Here is a 22,425-nt window from a genome sequence, read left to right as displayed (position 1 = left end):
ACTTAACACAAAGGGGGAGGCATGGTAAGCCATTATACGGACGTTGAAATAGCGAACATTTGACCGTTATTGAATATCTGTGTCACAGATAACGACGGATATGTTCCAATTGTCGTAACAATTTTTCCCCAAATATGACCTACCGAATTACCGGATTTGTATTAACATGAGCAACACGAATATAGCCACACGTGGAGCAGGATATGCTTATCCTCCGGAGCACCTGAGATCACCCCCGGTTTTTGGTAGGGTTCGTGTTGCTAATTTAGTTGTCTATGTTGTGTTTTGAGAACTGTTGCTTGTCGTTTGACCTTTTTTTCAGTTTACGTTCAACTTATGAGTTTGAATGTTCCTTTAGTATCTTTCTCTTTTATATTTTTTTTGAATGGCGTTATCTGTGTGCAAGCACATGTATTTGCATAGTATATATGATATTGCTTATACATTTTACCATAATTTCTGTCGTCGGTTTAATGACATTTCACTTTACAAATCATTTAACATGTATATTATGCATCTTATTGATACTATACATCTTGTAATACAGTCCCATTGTTAAAATATATTCCATATACAAAAGTAAATGAGATGCGGTACTATCATTTTTAACTTAACAGACACCACGGTCCCATTGAAAATGTTGTCATAAACGGTAGATATTTCTTCAAGACTAACATTTAAATCTATGACAGTGCTGTTTATTATAGTTATTGTGGTTATGCTTCAACTTGCAGAGTATTCGCTGCAGTTCGTGTATAAACAACTAAGAGGATGTCGTATAATTGCAAATGAGACGACAATCTACCAAAGACCAAATGACGTAAAATATGCTAACTATAGGTCACCGTACGTTCCTTAAAAATGTGCAAAACAAATACCGTATAGAAAGCTATAAAAAGTTTCTCCTTAGCATCACTTAAAAGCACGAAGAAAAAATAAGCTGGCATATCAAATTACAACAGTTTAATGGCAACAAACTGTCAAGAAATAAAGTTAACCGTATATCTATGGAAATAGAATAGAGAATAGAAACGTGGAATGTGTCATAGAGACAGCAACCCCACCAAAGAGCAGAAAACAGCCAAAGGCTACCAATGGGGTTTCAACGCAAAGGGAAAAGCCTGCTTCCGAAGAAGGGTTTTAGCTGGTACCAAACAATAATGTATATTAGTTCAGCGAAACTGTGGTCACACTTTACTCCGAAACATACAAATAAACCACACACTATTAACAAAGGTTAAGGTTTCTGATTTAGGACAGGCGCAAAAATGCGACGGGGTTAATTAAGTTTTGTGAGATCTCAACCCTCCCCTTTAACTATAGCCAATGTGGAACAAACAAACACACAGCAAAACGTACAGTAAAAAGTAAAATAACAAAAATACGGAACTCCAAGGAAAATTCAAAACAGAAAGTCCCTTATCAAATGGCAAAATCAAAATCTAAAAACACATCAAACGAATGGAAAACAATTGTCATATTCATTCCTGACTCGGTACAGGTGTAGAAAATGGTGGATTACACATTTTTTAAATTCAGTTTAAAAGAAGTCCGAGTCCGATGTTCGAAAAGGTAACAGAAGAAACCAAGCAAAATGACAATGATCAACATAAATTATCAAAGGATTACTAGCAGTTACTGAGATGCCAGCTCCAGACTTAAATTAAACTGGTTGAAAGATTATGTCTTCATCATATGAAATCAATAACAATCCCTGTCGTTAGGTATTTAGTATCATGCTATCACAAATTATACGAGAAGAACATAACCCGTATCATGCCAATAACTGGTTTTAGAATAAATGTGTTTATTTCCGACGCAAAGACCCTATGAATGAATCAATATTATTTCCCAAAAATGATGTCCCCTTTAAAGACCTGACAACAGTATCGTCACCATAAAAGCAACTAACATAAAAACAATAGACACAAATCACTGGTCTAAAAGTATTCGCAGTTACTGAAAGCTAGTCTAAAGCCAACAACAACTATAAATAAATTATGTTCTTCCAGACTAAAGTATCAATCAGTACTCTCATTTCGGTGCTTTGTGTATATTGTTTTATGTTAGTTGTTTTTGTTTCTCGTACCGATCCTTTAAGTTAAGCCCATTGAAACTGGTCTCTACAGTTTTTCTTATGTTGTGCTGTAACACCACTGTCCCAGGTTAGGGGAAGTGTTGAGCTCTCAAAAACATGTTTAACCCCGCTTCATTATTTATGTGCCGTTCCCAAGTCAGGAGTCTGTTGTTCAGTGGTTGTTTGTTTATACCTGTCATACTTGATTTTTTTGTAAATTGTTTTGTTGTAAATTAGGCCGCTAGTTTTTTGAATTGAATTATTTTCACATTTTTTAATGTCGGGGCCTTTTGTAGCCGACTATACGATATGGGTTATGCTCCTTGTCGAAGGCCGTACGGCTGCCTATAATTGCTTACGTCCATTCCATTTGAACCTTAGTGGAAAGTTGTCTCATTGGCAATCATACCACATCTCCTCATTTTTGTAGTAACGATAGGATGTAGGATCATGATAACTCATAACTGTCCATATATATTTAGTTATATTTGAATTTTTAAAAATAAGATCGATGTAAGTACCGATAGCACAATATTGGAAGATTTAACTACGGTGTGAAATTGATAACTTCTAAGAATAAGTTTATTCAAAGAGTCAATGAGTTTACATGGAACGTCACCGTTAAAAATAGGACACGTAATCCTGCTTTTAATAAGAATTCTACAGGTACAACCAAACGTTCAAACAAAATCTTTGTATCTATAAAAGAATTTTGTAAAAGGATGAATTAATTTGTGGTAATGAAATCCTTGACTTGATTATTTACCTGTGATGAATAAATTATATTAATTAAAATCTAAAACGTCGTTACAGACACGGGCATAGCAAACAAGTTGTGACACACATAAGATGGGGTCAAAAGGAACATCACCGTCCAAAAAGGGAAAATTAACAATAGGGAATAGCAGTCCAATACTTTTTGTCGAATTATAGAAAAAAAATAAGTACATATATTAAATGTACCTTCATAGTATTACACAACGGAGGTACAAAACTGCGGTATAATTTTGATACTCAAATAGAACAATAATTTGGGACTAGTACATCTACAACATTTAGGTATATTTTCAGTACTTGGAAATTATAGTACTAAAAAAGTAGACATGCAAAATTAGCTGTGTCACAATAGCAGAACAAGTCTGCTTATAAAGGGGAAAAAGTATACCATGCATACTGCTCTTGTTAAGCGATAAGAATTGCGTGCATAGTATTAAAGGCAGTTCGCTAAAGCTGATAAAGTGATTCTTTTTGCTTTTTGTAAGCCGCGTTGGAGTCAATGAAGTGATACTTAGTCGGAATAAATCTGCATTAGTGTCATCATGACTAAGATCACAAATGTCGACAGAAAGAGGGGGTCTGCTTAACAATCAGTTACTACGATGACCAATCATATATTTATAAATGGATGTTCTGCACATGTGAAGTTGGAGGTATAAGGTGAATGTGCATTCGTTCGTTCGTCCTTCCATCCCGCTTTTATATCAGCAAAAAACTGCTTGAGATCATTTTGTGAAACTTTTGTAGAAGTTTACTCACATTATATTCTTTTGGACTGCCAATTTCATTTCTTTATACCAAAGGTTTTTGGGGTTTTGTGGTTTACTTTGGCACAATTGATGCTATTATGCACTTCTTAATTCGATAAATGATTCGAAAAGGTTCACTGAGCAATTCATGGACTTCGCAATTGCTTTATTGTTTGTATCCTTAGCTCTTCCTTAACCCCTTAATAAGATTTATTGAAAATTTCTCAGTGACCTGATAATACTTATAGTGCCATTGCGAATATCTATCTCGTTATTTATTCTATGTTTTGCCTTTTAATATGGGAGCGGGGGTTTCATTTTTTATAACTATTCCAACAGCAGTTGTTGCTTATCTTTTGTAAAATATACTGCAATTATACATGTATTTTGAATGTTATATATATATATATATATGTTCAGATAACAGTGCACACATTGAAATGGTTGACATGCTTAGGTAAGGTTTAACTACAGATAACAAATACGCCTCACATTATCCATTATCTATGAAATGACGTCTAGATCAGATGAAACCTGTCAAATGAATGTATACCTTAAAATCATTACATTTACCAAATGTAGTTTAAAAATTGTTCAAAGTAACTTATAAACGGACCTGGGGATTTTTTGGCGGAAGAACTTTTTTTTAACTTTTTACTTTGCCGGCTTATTTATTTTGCGCTGCAAAGCTGTGGGAATTTTTCCCCCCTCACTTTTGTCAACAATAACTTCCTGCATTTAATTGGACAGAATATTAACTTTCATCTTGTCTTGGGCAAGGTGAACCCCTTTCCTATATTTTGAACGGTCTCCCTTAAAAAATTCTCCAGTAATTTATTCAAAACAGTAGCATAACATATCTTTTTATTCGCATAATTTCTTCTTCGTAAATATTTTAATACTCCTAATTTATAGTTGATACAACGGCTCACTCTTAATCATGTTTCCTTCACTTTGCTTTACGTTTCTCGTCTTTAAAAGTTATACTCCAAGGTAATAGCTAATGCCACCACCAGATTGAAACATGCAGTTCATATCTCCTCTATAAACCTCTTGTATAGGCTGGTGAATTGTATTATACGTTACAATAAAAGTAGTATATGCTCCAAATGTTTCTGTGGTATAACTAGTTAAAATAATATATTCAAAGTTTGCAATATCACCTCTTATCGTACATTTCTTGCTTGTCTTTATTACCGTTACGTTGTTGACCTTTGTAATATCAAAGTCTGCAAAAGATGTATAATACAAAATGTATTCTAAAAGCTCAGAGTTATAAGTTATAAGTATGAAATGCAACGTAGATCGCTTATTATACAACTTTTTAAGATTAATAAAGGTATTTTTAGTGATAATGGTGAAGTGATGAAGGATACCTTTGTTCAGTTTACGTTTATACTTCAATTACTCTTTAATTTGATAGAATTGGTTATGAACAACAAAAAACTTCGTGCAAATGTCAATGAGACGACAACATAAGTAAACAGAAAGATATCAAAAGGTAAACAACCGGTTTTCAATTAAATTCTACATTTGTGGTGAATGGATTACAGCGGCTATTTTTAGAAAATAACAATCACTGAAAAAAAAATGTTACTGTGAGGTGAGTCAGAGTGTGGCGAAGTGAGGAAAAGTAATATATGGCGAGGATAAGCAAAATAATATGTGGCGAGGTAAAACAATGTCTACATCAATAACTTATTTTTCTCTCATTTATTGATCAATATAATGACAAAATATGTAGAAAAACATTAAAAATCGCTTCAGAAAAAGTATTTAATGAATAAACCATTAAAACCACATCCAACTGAAAAAAAAGACAACTGTAGAAAAAAAATGACAAAATAATATCGATGTAGCTGGTAAAAAACTAGAGGCTCTAAAGAGCCTGTGTCGCTCACCTTGGTCTATTTGCATATTCAATGAAGGACACTTTCCAACATTGTAGACGTGAATAGAATTCATGACAAAAATCTGTTTTGTTGATCTTGTGTTGCTGATCAATTAGTCTGTTTAGTTTCTCTCTATCTTCTTTAGTTTTTGCGCAAAACACAAAACGGTAATAAAAAATCCTCATTTAAGGACAATCACTCCTATAAAGAGTGAAAGTCTACTTACTTTATTTGACTTCTTAGTGAATCTTACCTTCCTGGTCATTTTTGTGATTTAAAGTGTCTAGTTATCTATTATAATTTTTATCATATAAGGCAAAACGCAAAAAATTAGTAAAATACTCATTAAAGGGCAATAACTCCAAAAAGGAGTCGTCAGACGATTGTCTCCATTTGTTTTAATTGTAGATCTTGTCTTGCTGATCATTTTTGCTTATTTAAGTTTCTTTCTATTTACTATAATTATTAAGATATAAAGCAAAAGCGCAAAAATTTGTAAAAATCGTCATCAAAGGGCAATAACTCTATAAGGAATCGACTGACGATTTCGATCATTCAGACTTATTTGTATATCTTGTCTTGCTGATCATTTTTGCGATTTAATGTTACTCTCTATCTATTATACTTTTCAAGATAATTGGCAAAAATGAAAACTAGAGGCTCTCAATAGCCTGTGTCGCTCACCTGTATCTTCTGTGGTTTTGGATATCATGTAAAATAAGATTTAAATCATAATAAATAGTATTAGATACCCTAATAATGATTGAGGCTAAGTTTGGTTTAATTTGGCCCAGTAGTTAAATTAAAAGCAGGTCATCCCACTAGTAACTAGACTTACAATAGTTACTGAAGACCCCTTATCATTTTTTAAAGTAGTTTTCAAGTTGTGAACATTTGAAATTGTTTTTTTTACAATTTTCCCTTAGACTTCTATAGTAAATCCCTATGTTCTATTTTTAGCCATGGCGGCCATGTTGGTTGGATGACAGGGTCTTCGGATACATTTTTCAAACCAGATACCCTATTGAAAATTGTGGCTAAGTTTAATTCTATTTGTCCCAGTAAATTCAATGGAGAAGATTTTTGTAAAAGGTTAAAACAATTTACGAAAAAAATTGTTAAAAATTTGACTATAAAGGGCAATAACTCATTAAGGGGTCAATTGAAAATTTTGGTCATTTGACTTATTTATAGATCGTACTTTGCTGAACATTATTAATGTTTACAGTTTATCTCTATCTATAATAATATTTAAGATAATAAACAAAAACTGCAAAATTTCCTTAAAATTACCAATATTAAGAGGCAGCAACCCAACAGGTTGTCTGATTCGTCTAAAAATTTCAGGGCAGATAGATCTAAACCTGCTGAACATTTTTACCCCTGTCAGATTTGCTCTAAATGCTTTAGTTTCAGAGATATAAGCCAAAGACTGCATTTTACCCATATGTCCTATTTTTAGCCATGCGGCCACCTTGGTTGGCAGGCGGGGTCATCGGACACATTTTTTAAACTAAATACCCTAATGATGATTGTGGCCAAGTTTGGATAAATTTGGCCTAATAGTTTCAGAGGTGAAGATTTTTGTAAAAGTTAACAGACGACGACGACGGACAACGACGACGACGGACGATGGACGACGGACGCCAAGTGATGAGAAAAGCTCACTTGGCCTTTTGGGCCAGGTGAGCTAAAAAGCACAGATAGGAAGTTAACAAAAATAAAATTGATTCAAAATACAGCTAGCTTAATGTACTTAACTTTTGAAGTATAATTTCATACAGTCTAATAACAGGCATTGTATTTTTAAAAAGATATTAAACATCTTTCTTTCTTGACTTCAAATCTTAACATTTTGATTGCACCTGTGTAAGTTCTCCATTCATTTATTTTCCGGCTAGCCACGTTATAACGTGGAAATTTTCAACAACACTTTCATGCGAAGTGTGTTAATTAAAGGGTTGAAATACAACGAGTCTAAATCCATAAACTGGAAACACAACTTTAAAATACCAATGGCTTCAGTTATGCTAGGTGAGGGCAAACGTGAAAAAGGAGACATAGATACGGTCTGTAAGGACGTTGATACAATCCAGAATTTGAACAATTATTGGGTCTGTGAACACATTTATTCTGAAAAATTCAAATGATGTTGGTCAGAACATGTCATACCTCTATTAAAATATGTTGTCGTCCCTGCCGACAAAGCCCCCAACAATATAGTTTTTGTCTGTAAATCACATTAAATTAACTGCTAATAAAGGAATTGGGTATTAACAATTCACTTGAAACCTAACATGTACGTCCATGACACTTACCAAATAGGAAATTCTAAACAATTGTAGGTCTGTTCTAAATTCCCTAGAATTTCAACCAAAGATGAAGAAACTGGATATTGATTCACTGTAATGGATGCCTAAATTACAAACGAAGTTATATTGCTGGGTCTGTTTAATGCTCAACAAAACCTCTTTCCAAATTATAAACAAATATTTAACTAGAAATCAAACTTGGCTTAAGAGTAACTGTGAAACTGCCTACTCTAGGTGTTAAATTAAAAGATATACAAGAGAACATCGAATTGTAGGTAACATTACAATCATAAAATAAATGTTCTATTGTTTCCATTTCCTCATTACAGAAGGTACATAGACTTGTTTCCTTTTGCTTAATAGTCTAGGGATGTCAACGAGTACTCGAGTATTCCAGTATCGCTCGGTAGTACCGAGTATCGATTACCAAAACGATACTCGACAAATCGGTTTCCTGTTAGAATATTGCTGTCTTCTTTATATAAAATTGATCTTTATGAGAACCTCTTTCGGAAAATTAAATAGGTCGTTTCGGCCAAAACTGTCTATAAAAAACTCTTTGTTTAACTGATTAATCAGATTAGTAAATAAAATACATTTTGTTTCGAATGCTTGTGTAAAATTGCCATTTAAAATGCCGAAAATACGTGGGCTATACCTAGCCTAACACTTTAAACTAGAGTAAATATTTTCGTCTGCAAGACTGTAATTTACAAAGTTGCAAAACAGACTGTCCCCAATAATAGTTGACAAGAAAATGTTTCCAAATAAAATAAATTCGTTGCATCCTCTGGTGACTCTCAGTGAATAGTTAAACTTCTAATCCTTACGCCTTTGTAAACATTAAATGTGTTTTCTGAACGATTACCAAATACTATTGTTTGATATGGCTTTTCCTTGTTATAATTTTTAAATTAAGTTATATTGATTAGATTATTGTTTTTTTTTTTACTTAATTAGAAATTGTAGGTAATGAGCTATTAATTATGGTATGTAATTCCTTCTCCCAGATACTTATGTAGATGGTTTTTCGTCTGTTAAACAACAAACCACAAAATGTAAAGTACGTGTTTTTGTGTTTCCGTATTGTAGATATATTCCCGAGCGAGTATCGCTCGATAAAACCAACGAGTACTCGATTAGTCATTGTTCACCGATTTGACATCCCTACTTAATACTATATAAAAATATATTTGTAGGTATAATTCTATGTTATACTTTATACTGGAAATTCTTTAAATATGTATCTCTACAACATCTTTTCAGAAGAGAAAAATACTTAGACCATTCAGAATTTGTTACTTCCTCCCATTTAAAAAAAAATTCTCATTTGGGAGTATGCATATTTTATCTACAAGATCTCTGTACACGAATTTCAACTTCTTATTTTCCATGATCTTTTTTAGAAAATGCTTCAAAAGGAACAGAAATTCCTAAGTTCAAATCACAATAATCTTTATTGTATCTTTTGATATATTTTGGAATATTTCAATATTAAGTTTTTGTCTTACTTGTTGGAATGTTAACAATGATTTGCTTTGACTATCTACAATATCCTTTATAAATTGTATACCATATAACTTCAATTTCATATAAAAAGAATATTCAGACACTGGTATAAAGTTTAAAATTTACAATGATAAAATTTCTGGAACACATAACTTTGTAAAGGTTTGGCCATGTGTAAACAACAAAATATGTCTTTCAAAAATGTTTTTTTAAGCAATTAGAAATTTCTTTAATCTTATCCTTTTGTAATGTAAAGACTCTGTCACCACCTAACTGTTTTAGTTCTGCAAGTACTAAATTCTGTCAAGTACCGTCTGAATTTAATAAAAATCTTTTTACCCAAGATAATTTAAGATATGAACAGAAAGACTGCAAATGCGCCATATTTAATCCTCCCTGCGGAAAATCTCCAATAGAGTACTACGCTTGACTCTATCAGTCTTACCATTCTATATGAAATTAAAAAAAAATAGTATTTAGTTCATTAAATTGTGAATGAGGTACATTCGGCAGAGCAGTCAACAAATGACCCATTCTTGGCAATACCAGAGTCTTAATTACAGTGATTTAAGCTAGTAATGTTAATTTTCTATGTTGCCAGCTTTTTAATATAGCTGAAACCTCTTTGATCTTTCTTCTAAAATTAATACCGAGAATAATTTTAAATAAAGAGAAACATCTATTCCTAAAAGTCTAAAGTTGGTATGTGACCACATAAGAATATTTTTTGGTACCAATCCAAACAGCTCTTTGATTTGTTCATTTTTAATCCAGATAACATGTAAAAAGAATAAAAAAAATATGAAACATGCCACGGAGGCACTCCACCCCGAGACTATCACATACCCAGTAGTCAGTACTTCTGTGTTGACATGAATCATTATTGATATGGTCATAATTATAAATTAACTGTTTTCGAAATACTTAGGATTTTCTACCACAGGAATAGATTACCTTTGCTGTATTTGGCAAAACTTTTCGGAATTTTATGTCTTAAATGCTCTTGAACTTCGTATTTTATTTTATCTGTATTATTGATGCGTCTTTTGTGGACAAACGCGCGTCTGGCGTACAAATATGTAACTCTGGTATCTTCTTAAGAGTTTATTTACCGAGGATTTGGCGCAAAAAAAAAATGGTAGGTACTGATAATTCTATATCTAAACCAATCAACAATATGATATTTACAATGGGTTAATTAAATGTTCATATATAGAGAGTTCGTCCTTATGAAAGAGTAAAAAACTAGTATAGTCCGCAGAAATAGGGATGGCATTATATACAATGTTATAAGTGTAGCTCACGCTGTAGTTACGCACAAATTGTGCCCAAGAAGTCGGTACTCCTACAATAGTATTTTCTCAGTGTTACTTGTGAAACTTGAAATAAAAGGAACCGCAGAGACGAAGGGGATTTCAGCTTCAAATTTATTTCCATTTCAATGTAGCAGCATTCTAGCAGCGCATGTATATGAAGTATATACCTCAAAGAGCTTGCGTTTCCTATCATGATTTCCTTAATAGACGGCTGATGCTTACAAGGAAGCGATTGGACCATGGGTTACAAGTGGTTAAGTTAAAGCTATCCCTGTGAAAGATTTATGTACGCCATCACGAGTTGGGTAACCGTTATGAAATATCTCTTTCACATATGAACACGTTTTGTTCCAATGTTCGCTACTACAATTCCGAAATCTTTTCCTAGTTTGTGACATCATCGATTTAGACTGACACTTGTCACAGTATTTGTAGCATAACGGGGGTCACTAGAGGAGCCAAATATGTGCAATCTTCAATAGCACCGTAGATCACCCATAGTTTTGGTAAGGGTTCGTGTTGCTTAGTCCTTGGGATTCGAAATTGTGTTTTCAATAGCTTTATTTCAGTAAAGGTAATGTGATCCATCGCACTTAGTCCTACTCTGTACTTTAGAGCCCATCTAGTTTATGATTCATCATTGTCAAAGATTCCCTAAACTCTAAATAAAAGAAATTCATCTAGTTGCCCTGAAATGTTTCTTAGATTGTAGAAAGAGACTCATTAATGACCTCTTTAGTTGACAAATCTAATAACGATCGCATCTTCCTATACCCGATTCATTCATCTCGGGATTCAGTTCGGCTCTTAGAAATTGTTATTTAACGTAATTTTAATTAACGGAAACGCTTACAATTATCATATTGTGACAGACTAAACTTAGACATTTTAAATACTAATAACTGTCCTTGGCACTTGCAGTACCTTAAAATTGCCTGGTTACCTTTAAATCTTACATGGTATAGGAATTTAAAGGGACACCCGACAATGTCGCAGTAGGATACAGTCTTTGTCTATTGTATTGAAACAAATATGTCCTTCCCACGACAGTAAACTTAAAACGTTTGTTTATGTGTATGGCCTCGAATAGGTTTACTATACCCGTAAATTTGCTAATTATTAACTGATGATTCTACCAGTAAACAAAAACTCCAATTTGTTTTAACTACGGGCTAACTTGGGTATTAAGTAGTTGGTCCTATTTCAAAGTTTGATATTTGCAATCAATTCAAATTATAAAATTGGAAGAACACTAGACATGACATACTTATGTACTAAGAACGATAACTCTAATCTATTTCAAAGATAAATAAAAGTGAATGATAGTTTAACCATGAGCCCGGAGGGCGAATGGTTTGTTTTTCATGAATCAACGTTTATCCATTATGTATTGCTGCATTTCATTTACACATTGTTGATACATTTTTTTCAACTTATTGTTTGTTCCTGGGACATATACAAAAAGTAAATATATTGATCAAGGTTCCGCGCTGATACATTTAGAATCGCGATTCACAATTCTAAACTATTTTTCACATATCTTCTGTAGCTGTTCTCTTGGTTTGTTATATCACCAGGAAAATTAAAACATTTATATGATAACGCTGTGTTTACTCTGATTTTGTTTATATCATAACGGTTATATTCTCGCCATAATCAACGTATATACAAAATGTAGTCCTACTTTGGCATATTTTCGAATATCTGACCCAATTTCAATACCGCTATATGTAGTCCTACTGAGACACAATCCAGATGCAACCTGTCAGATTGGCGTTATACTTTCAAATAACCCTTATATCTTGTATTGTTGTTCTACCTGGTTTCATATTAACTAAGGAACTGTAGTAAAAAAGCAAAAATCTAAGTATGACTACGATAATAAGGTTTTGGATGCTATAAATATTTCCACCAAGAATCTGTAGAGAAAATGATACCTGACTACTTCAAAATTACACCTGTCATTTCCTATACCTTCACCTACACAAGAACACTTGCATCCTAGACTTTCAACTAAACAAGAGGCTCATGAGAGCCTGATATCGCTCAACCGTAATTTCAGTTTCAGGCATTTGACTTATTTGTAGATTATGTCATTTACACTTTCTCTCATTCTATAATAATATTAAAGATAATACATAACCCAAAACTGTAAAATTTCCTAAAAATTAACTATTTCTGAACAGTAACCCAACAATAAGTTGTCCTATTGGTCTGAAGATTACTTGACAGATAGATCTTAACCTATATAACACTTTCGCCTATGTCAGTTTTGCTCTTACTGCTTTAGTTTTTGAGATGAAAGCCAAACACTTCATTTGACCCCTATGTTCTATTTTTACAAACTGCCGCTATGTTTTTGAATGGATCAAATCCCCGAAGACAGTCTATAAACTAGATACCCTAACAACATTCAATTAAAGTTTTTAAGTATTTGGCCAAGTAGTTTCAGAGAAGAAGATTCTTGAAAAAGTTATTAGACTTTCACAAAAATTTTAAAAAAAATAACGTTTTAAGGGCAATAACTCCTTAAGGGTTCAATTGACTATTTTGACTATGTTGACTTATTTGTAGATCTCAGTTAGCTGAACATTTATTGCCATTTACACTTTCTCTCTATCTATTATAATATTAAAGAAAATAACAAAAAAACAGTTAAATTTAATAAAAATAACTATTTCCAACAGTAACCAAACAATGGGTTGTCGAACTTGTCTGAAAATTTCATAACTGATAGATCATGACCCATTTATCACTTAAACACCCTTTCACTTTTGCTCTAACTGCTGTAGTTTTTGAGATATAAGCCAAAAACTGCTTTTGTCCCCCATGTTCCATTTTTAGCCATGGCGGCCATGTTTGTTGATGGATCAAAACTTCAGATATAATTCACAAACTAAATACCCTAAGGAACATCGAGTGCAAGTTTGGAAGTATTTGTCCAAGTTTTTTCAGAGAAGAAGATTTTTGAAAAAGGAATAGACTTGCACGAAAAAATGTAAAAAATTAAACGTTTCAAGGGCAATAACTCCTTGAGGAGTCAATTGACTATTTTGATCATTTAACTTATTTGTAGATCCTACTTAGCTGAATATTTTTACCGTCTACACTTTTCTCTATCTATCACAATATTAAAGATAATAACCAAAAACAGTAAAATTTCATAAAAATAAACTATTTCGGACAGTAACCTTACAATGGGTGGTCCAATTGATCTGAAAATTTCACAGCAGATAGATTTTGACTTATTGACCACTTTAACTCCGTCACTTTTGCTCTAACTGCTATTGTGTTTGAGAAAAAAAGCCAAAAACTGCATCTGACCCCTATGTTCTATTTTTAGCCATGACGGCCATGTTTGTTAATGGTTAAAAACTTCGGATACAATTTATAAACCAGTTACCCTAAGGAACATTCAGCTAAAGTTTAGAAGTATTAGGCTCAGTAGTTTCAGAGGAGAAGGTTTTTAAATGTTAGCAAACATGATGAACAAATTGTGTAAAATTGTATTTTAAGGGCAATAACTCCTTAAGGGGTCAATTGAAATTTTTGGTCATTTAACTTTTTTGTAGTTCTTACGTTGCTGAACATGTTTGTTGTTTACAGTTTATCTTTATCTTCAATAATATTCAAGATAATAACCAAAAACAGCAAAATTTCCTTAAAATTACCAATTTAGTGGCAGCAACCCAACAATGGGTTGTTCGGTTCGTCTGAAAATGTCAGGGCTTATAGACCTATTGAACATTTTGTACCCCTGTACGATTTGCTCTAAATGCTTTAAGTTTTGAGATATAAGCCAAAAACTGCATTTCACCCTTATGTTCTATTTATAGCCATGGCGGTTATGTTTGTTGATGGATCAAAACTTCGGATACAATTTACAAACTAGATATCTTAAGGAACATTCAGTTAAAGTTTGAAGGTATTCGGTTCAGTAGTTTCAGAGGAAAAGATTCTTGAAATAGATTACGACGACGACGACGGACGCCAAGTGATGGCATAAGCTCACATTGCCCTTTGGGCCAGATGAGCTAAAAAGCGAATACTAATGACATCTACCCTTTAAGAAGTAACCTACCTTTTGCTCTTGTTAATCGTTCCGATACAAATGCTGGACTTGTTAATCGACAACATATCGTTGAATTTGATGGATCGATATGGCAACAATTCTAATTGGTACTAATTGTGCACCCCTACTGACCGACAAGTTTTTTTGTACTCAAATAAAGCAGAATGCATGCAGTACCATCTCAAAGACTAAAAGAGTAAGCATCTTTTCATATCCTGTAAATTCACTTTCAGATATGCTGATGTAGTAATGTCACTCCTCAATAACCCTCATTTCAGTGAGTGATTATATGTTATAAACCAGACGAACTTAAAGTAAAGGATTATATAGGAACTAGAAGATCTGCTTTACATCTTTATGGTTTCCTTAATAATGACACAGGTTGACGAGTTCAAACTTAAACCTTTGATAAACATGATGATTACAGCTTTCCATTGTCAACTTCCCATTTCACAATAGTAACTTACCCTTCTGTTCCATCGCTTGGCGTTAACATATCTCATTTAATACACGCTCGTGCAGGTTCACCTTATACAGATTTTTTTAAACAAGGGTCGGCTTCTTACCCAAACTGCTCTGACAGAATTATGAAGAACAATGACTGAAATCGACACTACGCCAACACGAATTTGTTGACCGATACGATGTGTCTGTGTTTCAACTCAATAACGATATGTTTTCGCAGTCTTAGATAATTATCGTCTGGTCTGTACCGATTGTGTCCTATTATCGAATGCTACATTATGATAGAGTGCATGGCGAGTGATGTATGCATAGCATTTTAAGATTACCCTTCGACCCACCCGATCATGTTCCTTTTGGAGTTGATGATATATCCTCACTTCTTTTTAATGATTTTTCTCCTTTTAGTTATAAGATTTGTAGCGAATGACAGGTTTCAACCGTCACACTTCAATATTCAAGATCAAATACAGTTGTATTTACAATGCATAGTCACGGAGAAACTGATTAAAGAAAACCTGAATGTCGTCACTGAATCTAAAATGAAGTTCAAGGTCAAATGGAAAGTAACCGATTGAAAAGAACAGGTCATACTCTACAGTTTTTTTCAAATTTTCTTAACGAAGGTCTTCAACCGAGACTATTTCCGATATATATAATGGCCAAAACTATTCGTTAAATATGACTGCTTATGTATGGACAATCGTTAGCATCGTAAAATCATTTTTGTACAATAAATAAACATAACTAAAGCAAAACCTTATTTTAATCATACAGACTTCTTATATAATTTAATGGAATACTTATACAGGTGAGAAACATTCTACGATGCTGGTCATTGTTTGAATTTATTTAAACACAGCTGTTTAAAAATATACAACCATACATTTTCAAATTCATTTATATCAAGAGATTGTGCTAGCCCTCATACCTTTAGGTTTGTTCTGGCAACTAAGTATTCATTGGTTGAACGAACCCTATGAACTTTGTTTCGCCTTTTAACATTTTTTATTTGAACGTCACTGATGAGTCTTTTCAAGACGAAAATCGCATCTTGCGTACAAAATTTTAATCCTGGTATCTGTGATGAGTTTATTTGCATCCTAGAAAGTGGTGGGATAATATTAACAGTATTTTACATCAATTTTAATGCACCAGATGCGCATTTCGACAATTAATGTCTCTTCAGTGATGCTCGAGGTCAAAATATTTGAAAATCAAAGTGAAAATATAAATACAGAAAACTTAGATGTTAATGTCCTTGAAAATGAAAGTGCAGGATTGGGTTGCTTACAACGTTGGATAGTGTTAACAGTTGTTAAACTGCTTATCCACTGGTCAACTTTAAACCAATGGATTATTTCTATTGCTAAAAAATTATCCAGTGGATAAAACGTGCTATCAATTTAGCCAGTACTTTTTGGTTGGTTAAGTATTAGCCATTGGTTAAACACGGCGTTGCGATTGATTTACAACGGCCTTTTTTTAAAACAAATTTGAAATTTCAGATAATTTCTTTGTTTATAACAGACTGTACAAAATCAAGATTGATAAAATAAAAAAAAATGGTTGAGTACATGTCAACCTTTGGTCGAGTGCGGTTCATACTTTAAAAACAGGTTAAGAACTGGTCAAGTAGTCAAGAATTGGTTAACACTATAATAGACTAGCCGATTACTAGTTCGGACTTTTAAGTATGGCCCAGATAAGGGTCCTGTACAAATAAGTAGTATTTGAGGACCTAGGACAAATTATATATAGCGTTACAATTAAAAGAAATGATACATGGTGAGATCGACTATACAATTAAAGCTACAGTCAATCAGTACAAATCTGAAATAGATAGGCTTTCTATGGAAAATAAAAAGTTACGTGATGATTTAGATGCGCTTAATCAATACGATCGTCGGGACCTCATTCGTGTCAATGGCATTCCTGATGGAGGGAAAGAAGAAATATCAGAGAAAACAACTGAGCTGGTAATTGAAATGTTCAAGTCCATAGACAACGAATTGGCTCCCTGAGATGTAATTCGAGCACACAGAATTGGTCGACCTTACAACCCCGAAGATGCCGGCGAAAACAGGACAAACAATGTTTTGAAACGTCCGAGACAATTAATAGTCAAGCTCCAGGACCATGATGTCAAAAAAAGGATCCTAAGATGCAAAAAACACCTGAAAGAAAGGAGAGATCTGAAATATATCAGAATTAACGAGGAGAAACGCTATCGCTTACAAAGCTAGACAGCTTAGCATAGAACATTTGATGAGAGACACTTGAACGGTGGATGGAAAAATTTTCGTTAAGGACAATCAACTACAAGTCCATGTTGTCAATACCATCTCATCTTTCCTTCACTTCGTATCAATATACTGCTGTCCCGGTGCTATGGATTTTCTACAGAGGCCGCAGCAACAACATCAACGACAAGGTCTTCAGACACAAACAATCAAATCTCTGGTGACCACATGTCTTAATAAATTACATTTCATCTTACTGTTAATATTAAAACAATTGTATATATTTCTATGATTATTAAGATTTAAATCCTATTTGACATCATCCATAAATTAAAATAATCACATAATCTTCCATAGTTGTAATCAAAAGGGTCAAGGTACAATTTAATTAAATCATTACTATAATTATATTCTTTTCTTCCAAGGACCTCTTAAATCTGTTCTACCATGTAGCTTGTCGTTTAATTCAGAATGCTCTTGATAATTTTATAAGTATGAACTGCTCTAATATATGATGATGTCAAATAGTTTGCTATTGTTTCTATTGTTTCTTTTGTTTCTTGTGTTTAATTCGTTTTTTTTTTTCTCTCTCATTTTCGAATGTACATATATCTGATTATTACTAATACAGCTAGGTCTTGTTAATTACTCGTGATCGCTGATCTGTCACGTGATAGACGTAAACGTATTGAATTTACAACACAAGCTCGCATAGTAAAATTTATTACTCATGCGTGAAATGATAAAAAGTATAAAATGTTGTTTTACATGATGTTAAAATCCTCGCTTAGTATAAAAATAGAACAAAATCAACCTTCAGGCACACCAGTCCTTTAACATCGTATTCAATTTGTTAATTTCGTCGTAGACAAGCGAACTTTAAACAACATGTACAGCGAATTGCACTGCTGATTAACGTGCATGCTTACTTTATTGTAAAATGTATAGTCAGCTCTTGACAATTTCAGCGATCAAACAATCAATCAATCATAACTAAAATAGAGATGATTTGACACGGTTGTCTCTAACATATGTTTTGAATTAATATGTAGATGAAAGTGTTATCATTCATCAATTATAGTTATACATGTGTATACTCATTCCTCCAAACTATTTGTTCAATCCATGTACATGTCCATCCCTTTTCTTTTTTTTTTCATGCATATTACATATTGTTATTCAATTTTTGTTCTCACAAGTTTTTTTATATTTTGTAGCTGCACTCTTTTCACAAAACAGATGAAATTCTATGGTTTATTCAACTTTGTATACGGCCGCTCTCAGTTTGACCAATTTCAACCAGATGTAACATAACTCATGGGGATAGGAATTGAATTATATCGTATGAGAGTTTGTCTAGACTCACCAGGCAAAAACATCAAACACAGACTAACTTATTTTTTTTTTATTGATTTTATCTGTATCAACTTATTTCTCGTTTGTAAAAGTGTTTCGCAGGCATTGATGTTATCAATATTAATCTTCATGTTGACGCATCAACTAGGCGTGTGCCCTAAAACCTCAGAGATGAAGCACGCAGACTCATATGTACAAAAAACACCCAGTGTAAATGTGAATCTTTCACTATCTATTATTTCATTTTTACTATTTGTTATACAAATTTTGCTAATTCTAGCAGGAATAGAGGTAAATCCAGGTCCAAGTGACGATATCGATTCCTCTCAAAGTTCAATTAACTCAACTGACATGTCGGATTTCGGTGAACTTTTTTCAAAATCAGTCTCAATTCTTCACTTAAATGTACAAAGCCTAGCCCCTAAAATAGATTTGATACAAGCTGAATACTCTGACTTTGACATTTTAGAGTTTAGTGTAAACTGGTAAAACAATAATCATACAGACGAATCAATTAAAATCTTAAATTACCAGAACCCCTTCCGTCGTGACAGAGGTCCTCACAAGGCTGGAGGGAGGATAATTGTGTATGTCAAAAAATATATACATGTTCAACGTCGAACTGACCTCGAAAGCGCAAATTTGGAAGCAATATGGTTATATACCTCCAAATAGTGGATCCGGATCGGAAATCTGGGAAAAAATTGCATATTCTCTTGATATGGCGTCTAGTGATATTCTATTAATGACATAATGGCCACAGTCGATTTTAACGAAAACCAACTGGCCTCTGTCAATTCAAAATTTACATCTTTGTTAAGCCAATTAATCTTACTCAAATGATAGATGAACCGACTCATTTTACGTGATGAAAGAAATCGTTTGTACCTGGGTACGCCAGTACTTCACGGGTTAGTTGACACGAGGTTAAATAAGGTCACACTTTTTTACCTTTTGTCTTGAAAATTTGTATTTTAACGTTATAACAGATCGTATAGATAAGTCAACGAAATTAAATTTTCGTTTGAACAACCTGTATCATGACAAATATTAATCTATGTACACTTAACATGCAAAATAATGAAAAAGAATATAAGGGTGATAGAGTGGGTTAAACGTAATAAGCAAAGGTTAGACTTGAAAAGGAAACTGATTTTATTTTTTAATGCAGTAATGGAGCTACAGCAAATAGAGGTTAGCAATAGGTATCAACAAATATGCAGATATTGAGGTGATTAATGAATTCTGCGATAATGACGGAAGGCTTATTTTATCAAATGTGAAAATGGACAATGTAATATTGTCTTTAGTTTGTCTTTATGCGCCAAATTACAGAACTTGGAACAGATAGAAATTCTTTCTCCAAGAAAGTAAACAATTTTAAAAAGGAAAGTTCTATAGGCATTACTCTGATTGCTGGAAAGGATATTTAAATCTCCCGTTGAATATTGTAAAATTATACCGGAATGGGTCAAAATGACTGACCATAAAGGGATAGTATTAAACTTTCGGACAGGGGCTTCTGAAAGAGGGAATGGGTACTGGAAATTAAATAATTCTATTTTAAAAGGTATTGAATATAAAAGAACAATCAATAGAGAGTAATTGATGAGTTCGAAAATCGTTTAATCAATAGTGACAGTAGCGATATCCGTCTATTATGGGAAAATCTAAAAATCGAAATTAGGGACGAATCTATTCTCTACTGTAAAAGAACAGAACATCGAAATTATCAAGGGAGACAATAAGAAAATTAGAAAGCAAATTATAACACTTTACGACACTTAGAGATGAACAATTAAACTAAAAAAGCTTCTTTCTAAACTAATTAAATATATAAATGAAGATCAAACCGGATATGTAAAAAATCGTTTTATTGGATTTAATTTAGGAACTCCAAGATATAATTGACCATGCAGAGTCATACGGAATAGATGGGGCTATTATTTTTGTTGATTTTACAAAAGATTTTGATTTTTTGAAATGGGAATTCATGTTAAGCGTTCTAAAGCATTTCGGTTTTAATGAATAATTCATATCATGGGTGGAAACACTATATAAGGAAATACAGACATGTGATATAAATAATGAATGGATATCCGAAATTTTTGAAAACTCTGGAGGAATCCGTCAGGGTTGTCCTTTATCTGCTCTACTTTGTGTTTTATCAGTCGAAATTATGGCCGGACGATGAAGGCAAACCTCAGACATTAAATGTATTCGGATTACTATAGATAATAAAACACATAGCGTCAAAATATCACAATTGGCTGATGATACAAAACTTTTTTGTAGTTCAAAAACAGATATATCAAAAGCTATGAATATAATTGAAACATTTGGTTCTTTCTCGGGTTTGAGGTTAAATCGTAGTAAAACAGAATGAATTTGGGTTGGGTCGCTTAAAAATAGCATAGATAAAATTGAGGACATACGCTGAACGGACAAACCCGTTAAATCTTTAGGCATTTATTTTGGTCATGACAGACACGAATGTGAAAAGCTAAATTGGATACCTAAAAAAGATAACATGAAATCCTTATTCAAAACATGGGAAAAATTAACAATGGTTGGGAAAATAGTGATCATAAAATCTTTAATACTTCCAAAATTTATATTTTTGGCTACTTCGTGTAAAGTTCCAGACAATTACCTTAAAGAAATTGTAAGCTGCTATTTGAAATATGTTTGGGAAGGTAAAAATGACAAAGTAAAAAGAAACACACTTATCGGCAAAAATCAAAAAGGGGAGGGTTAAGAATGGCTGATTTTGACAGTTATTTTACAGCATTGAAAGCTTCATTGGGGGAGGTAAAACTAGGTTACAAGTAGATTGGTTTATATCAATGACGTATTAGATCGTGAGGGAAAATTATCAGAAAGTTTTATCTTAGAAAAGTTGATTAATAAGTCAAACTGGATTGCAGAGTTTAAGATGTTAAAATTTTCCATCCCAAAAGAATGGCAGCAAGTTTTAAAAAAAGAAAACCCCGTTAAGAGACAAATCAATATATGTAAGGATAAATTGAGATGGCGATATAAACAAATTGAAGCAAAAGATATTAACAATAAAATGCTTTTCAATATTTTAGTAGATCAAAAATACAAAAAGCCAATCGGTATCAATATTTGGACAAGATATTTAAAATTGGAATACACACCACATAAGTCATCTGTAAATAAACTCATCATAGATACCAGGATTGAAATTTTGTATTTACGCCAGACGCGCGTTTCGTCTACAAAAGACTCATCAGTGACGCTCGTATCAAAACAAGTTAAAAAGGCCAAAAAAGTACGAAGTTGAAGAGCAGTGAGGACCAAAAATTCCTAAAAGTTTTGCCAAATACAGTTAAGGTTATCTATTCCTGAGGTAGAAAAGCCTTAGTATTTCAAAAATAATAACGATTTTATATTTGAAATTTTAAAAGAAAACAAGTTGAAATTTTTCAGATGGATTGATTGATTGATTTTTGGTGTTTTAACGCCACTTTTGAGCACCGCTTTTGGGCTATTTCGTGGCGGCCAGTTTTTATTGGTGGAGGAAGCCCGGAGAAAACTACCGACCTTTCATAGGAAAACTGACAATCCTAGTCAATTAAGATTGGAGTCGAGTGCACCCGCACAAGCGGGGTTCGAACTCACAACCTCAGTGTTGAC

General features: G+C 33.1%; 1 protein-coding gene across 1 annotated transcript in view; it reads right to left on the bottom strand.

Annotated features, from left to right (window-relative positions):
* Nucleotides 1-4,516: 4,516 nt before the first annotated feature.
* Nucleotides 4,517-22,425, bottom strand: part of LOC127705763 (uncharacterized) — a 104,660-nt gene continuing 86,751 nt past the window's right edge. Inside the window, exon 5 of the mRNA XM_052210123.1 lies at nt 4,517-4,832. Within this exon, the coding sequence (XP_052066083.1) occupies nt 4,585-4,832 (248 nt within the window). The 3' untranslated portion in view covers nt 4,517-4,584. The remainder of the gene's footprint in view (nt 4,833-22,425) is intronic.

Source organism: Mytilus californianus, unplaced genomic scaffold, assembly GCF_021869535.1.
Source record: "Mytilus californianus isolate M0D057914Y unplaced genomic scaffold, xbMytCali1.0.p SCAF_6, whole genome shotgun sequence".
Lineage (NCBI taxonomy): Eukaryota > Metazoa > Mollusca > Bivalvia > Mytilida > Mytilidae > Mytilus > Mytilus californianus.
Note: the sequence above shows the minus strand (reverse complement) of the source record. Positions and strands in the feature narration are given on the sequence as shown.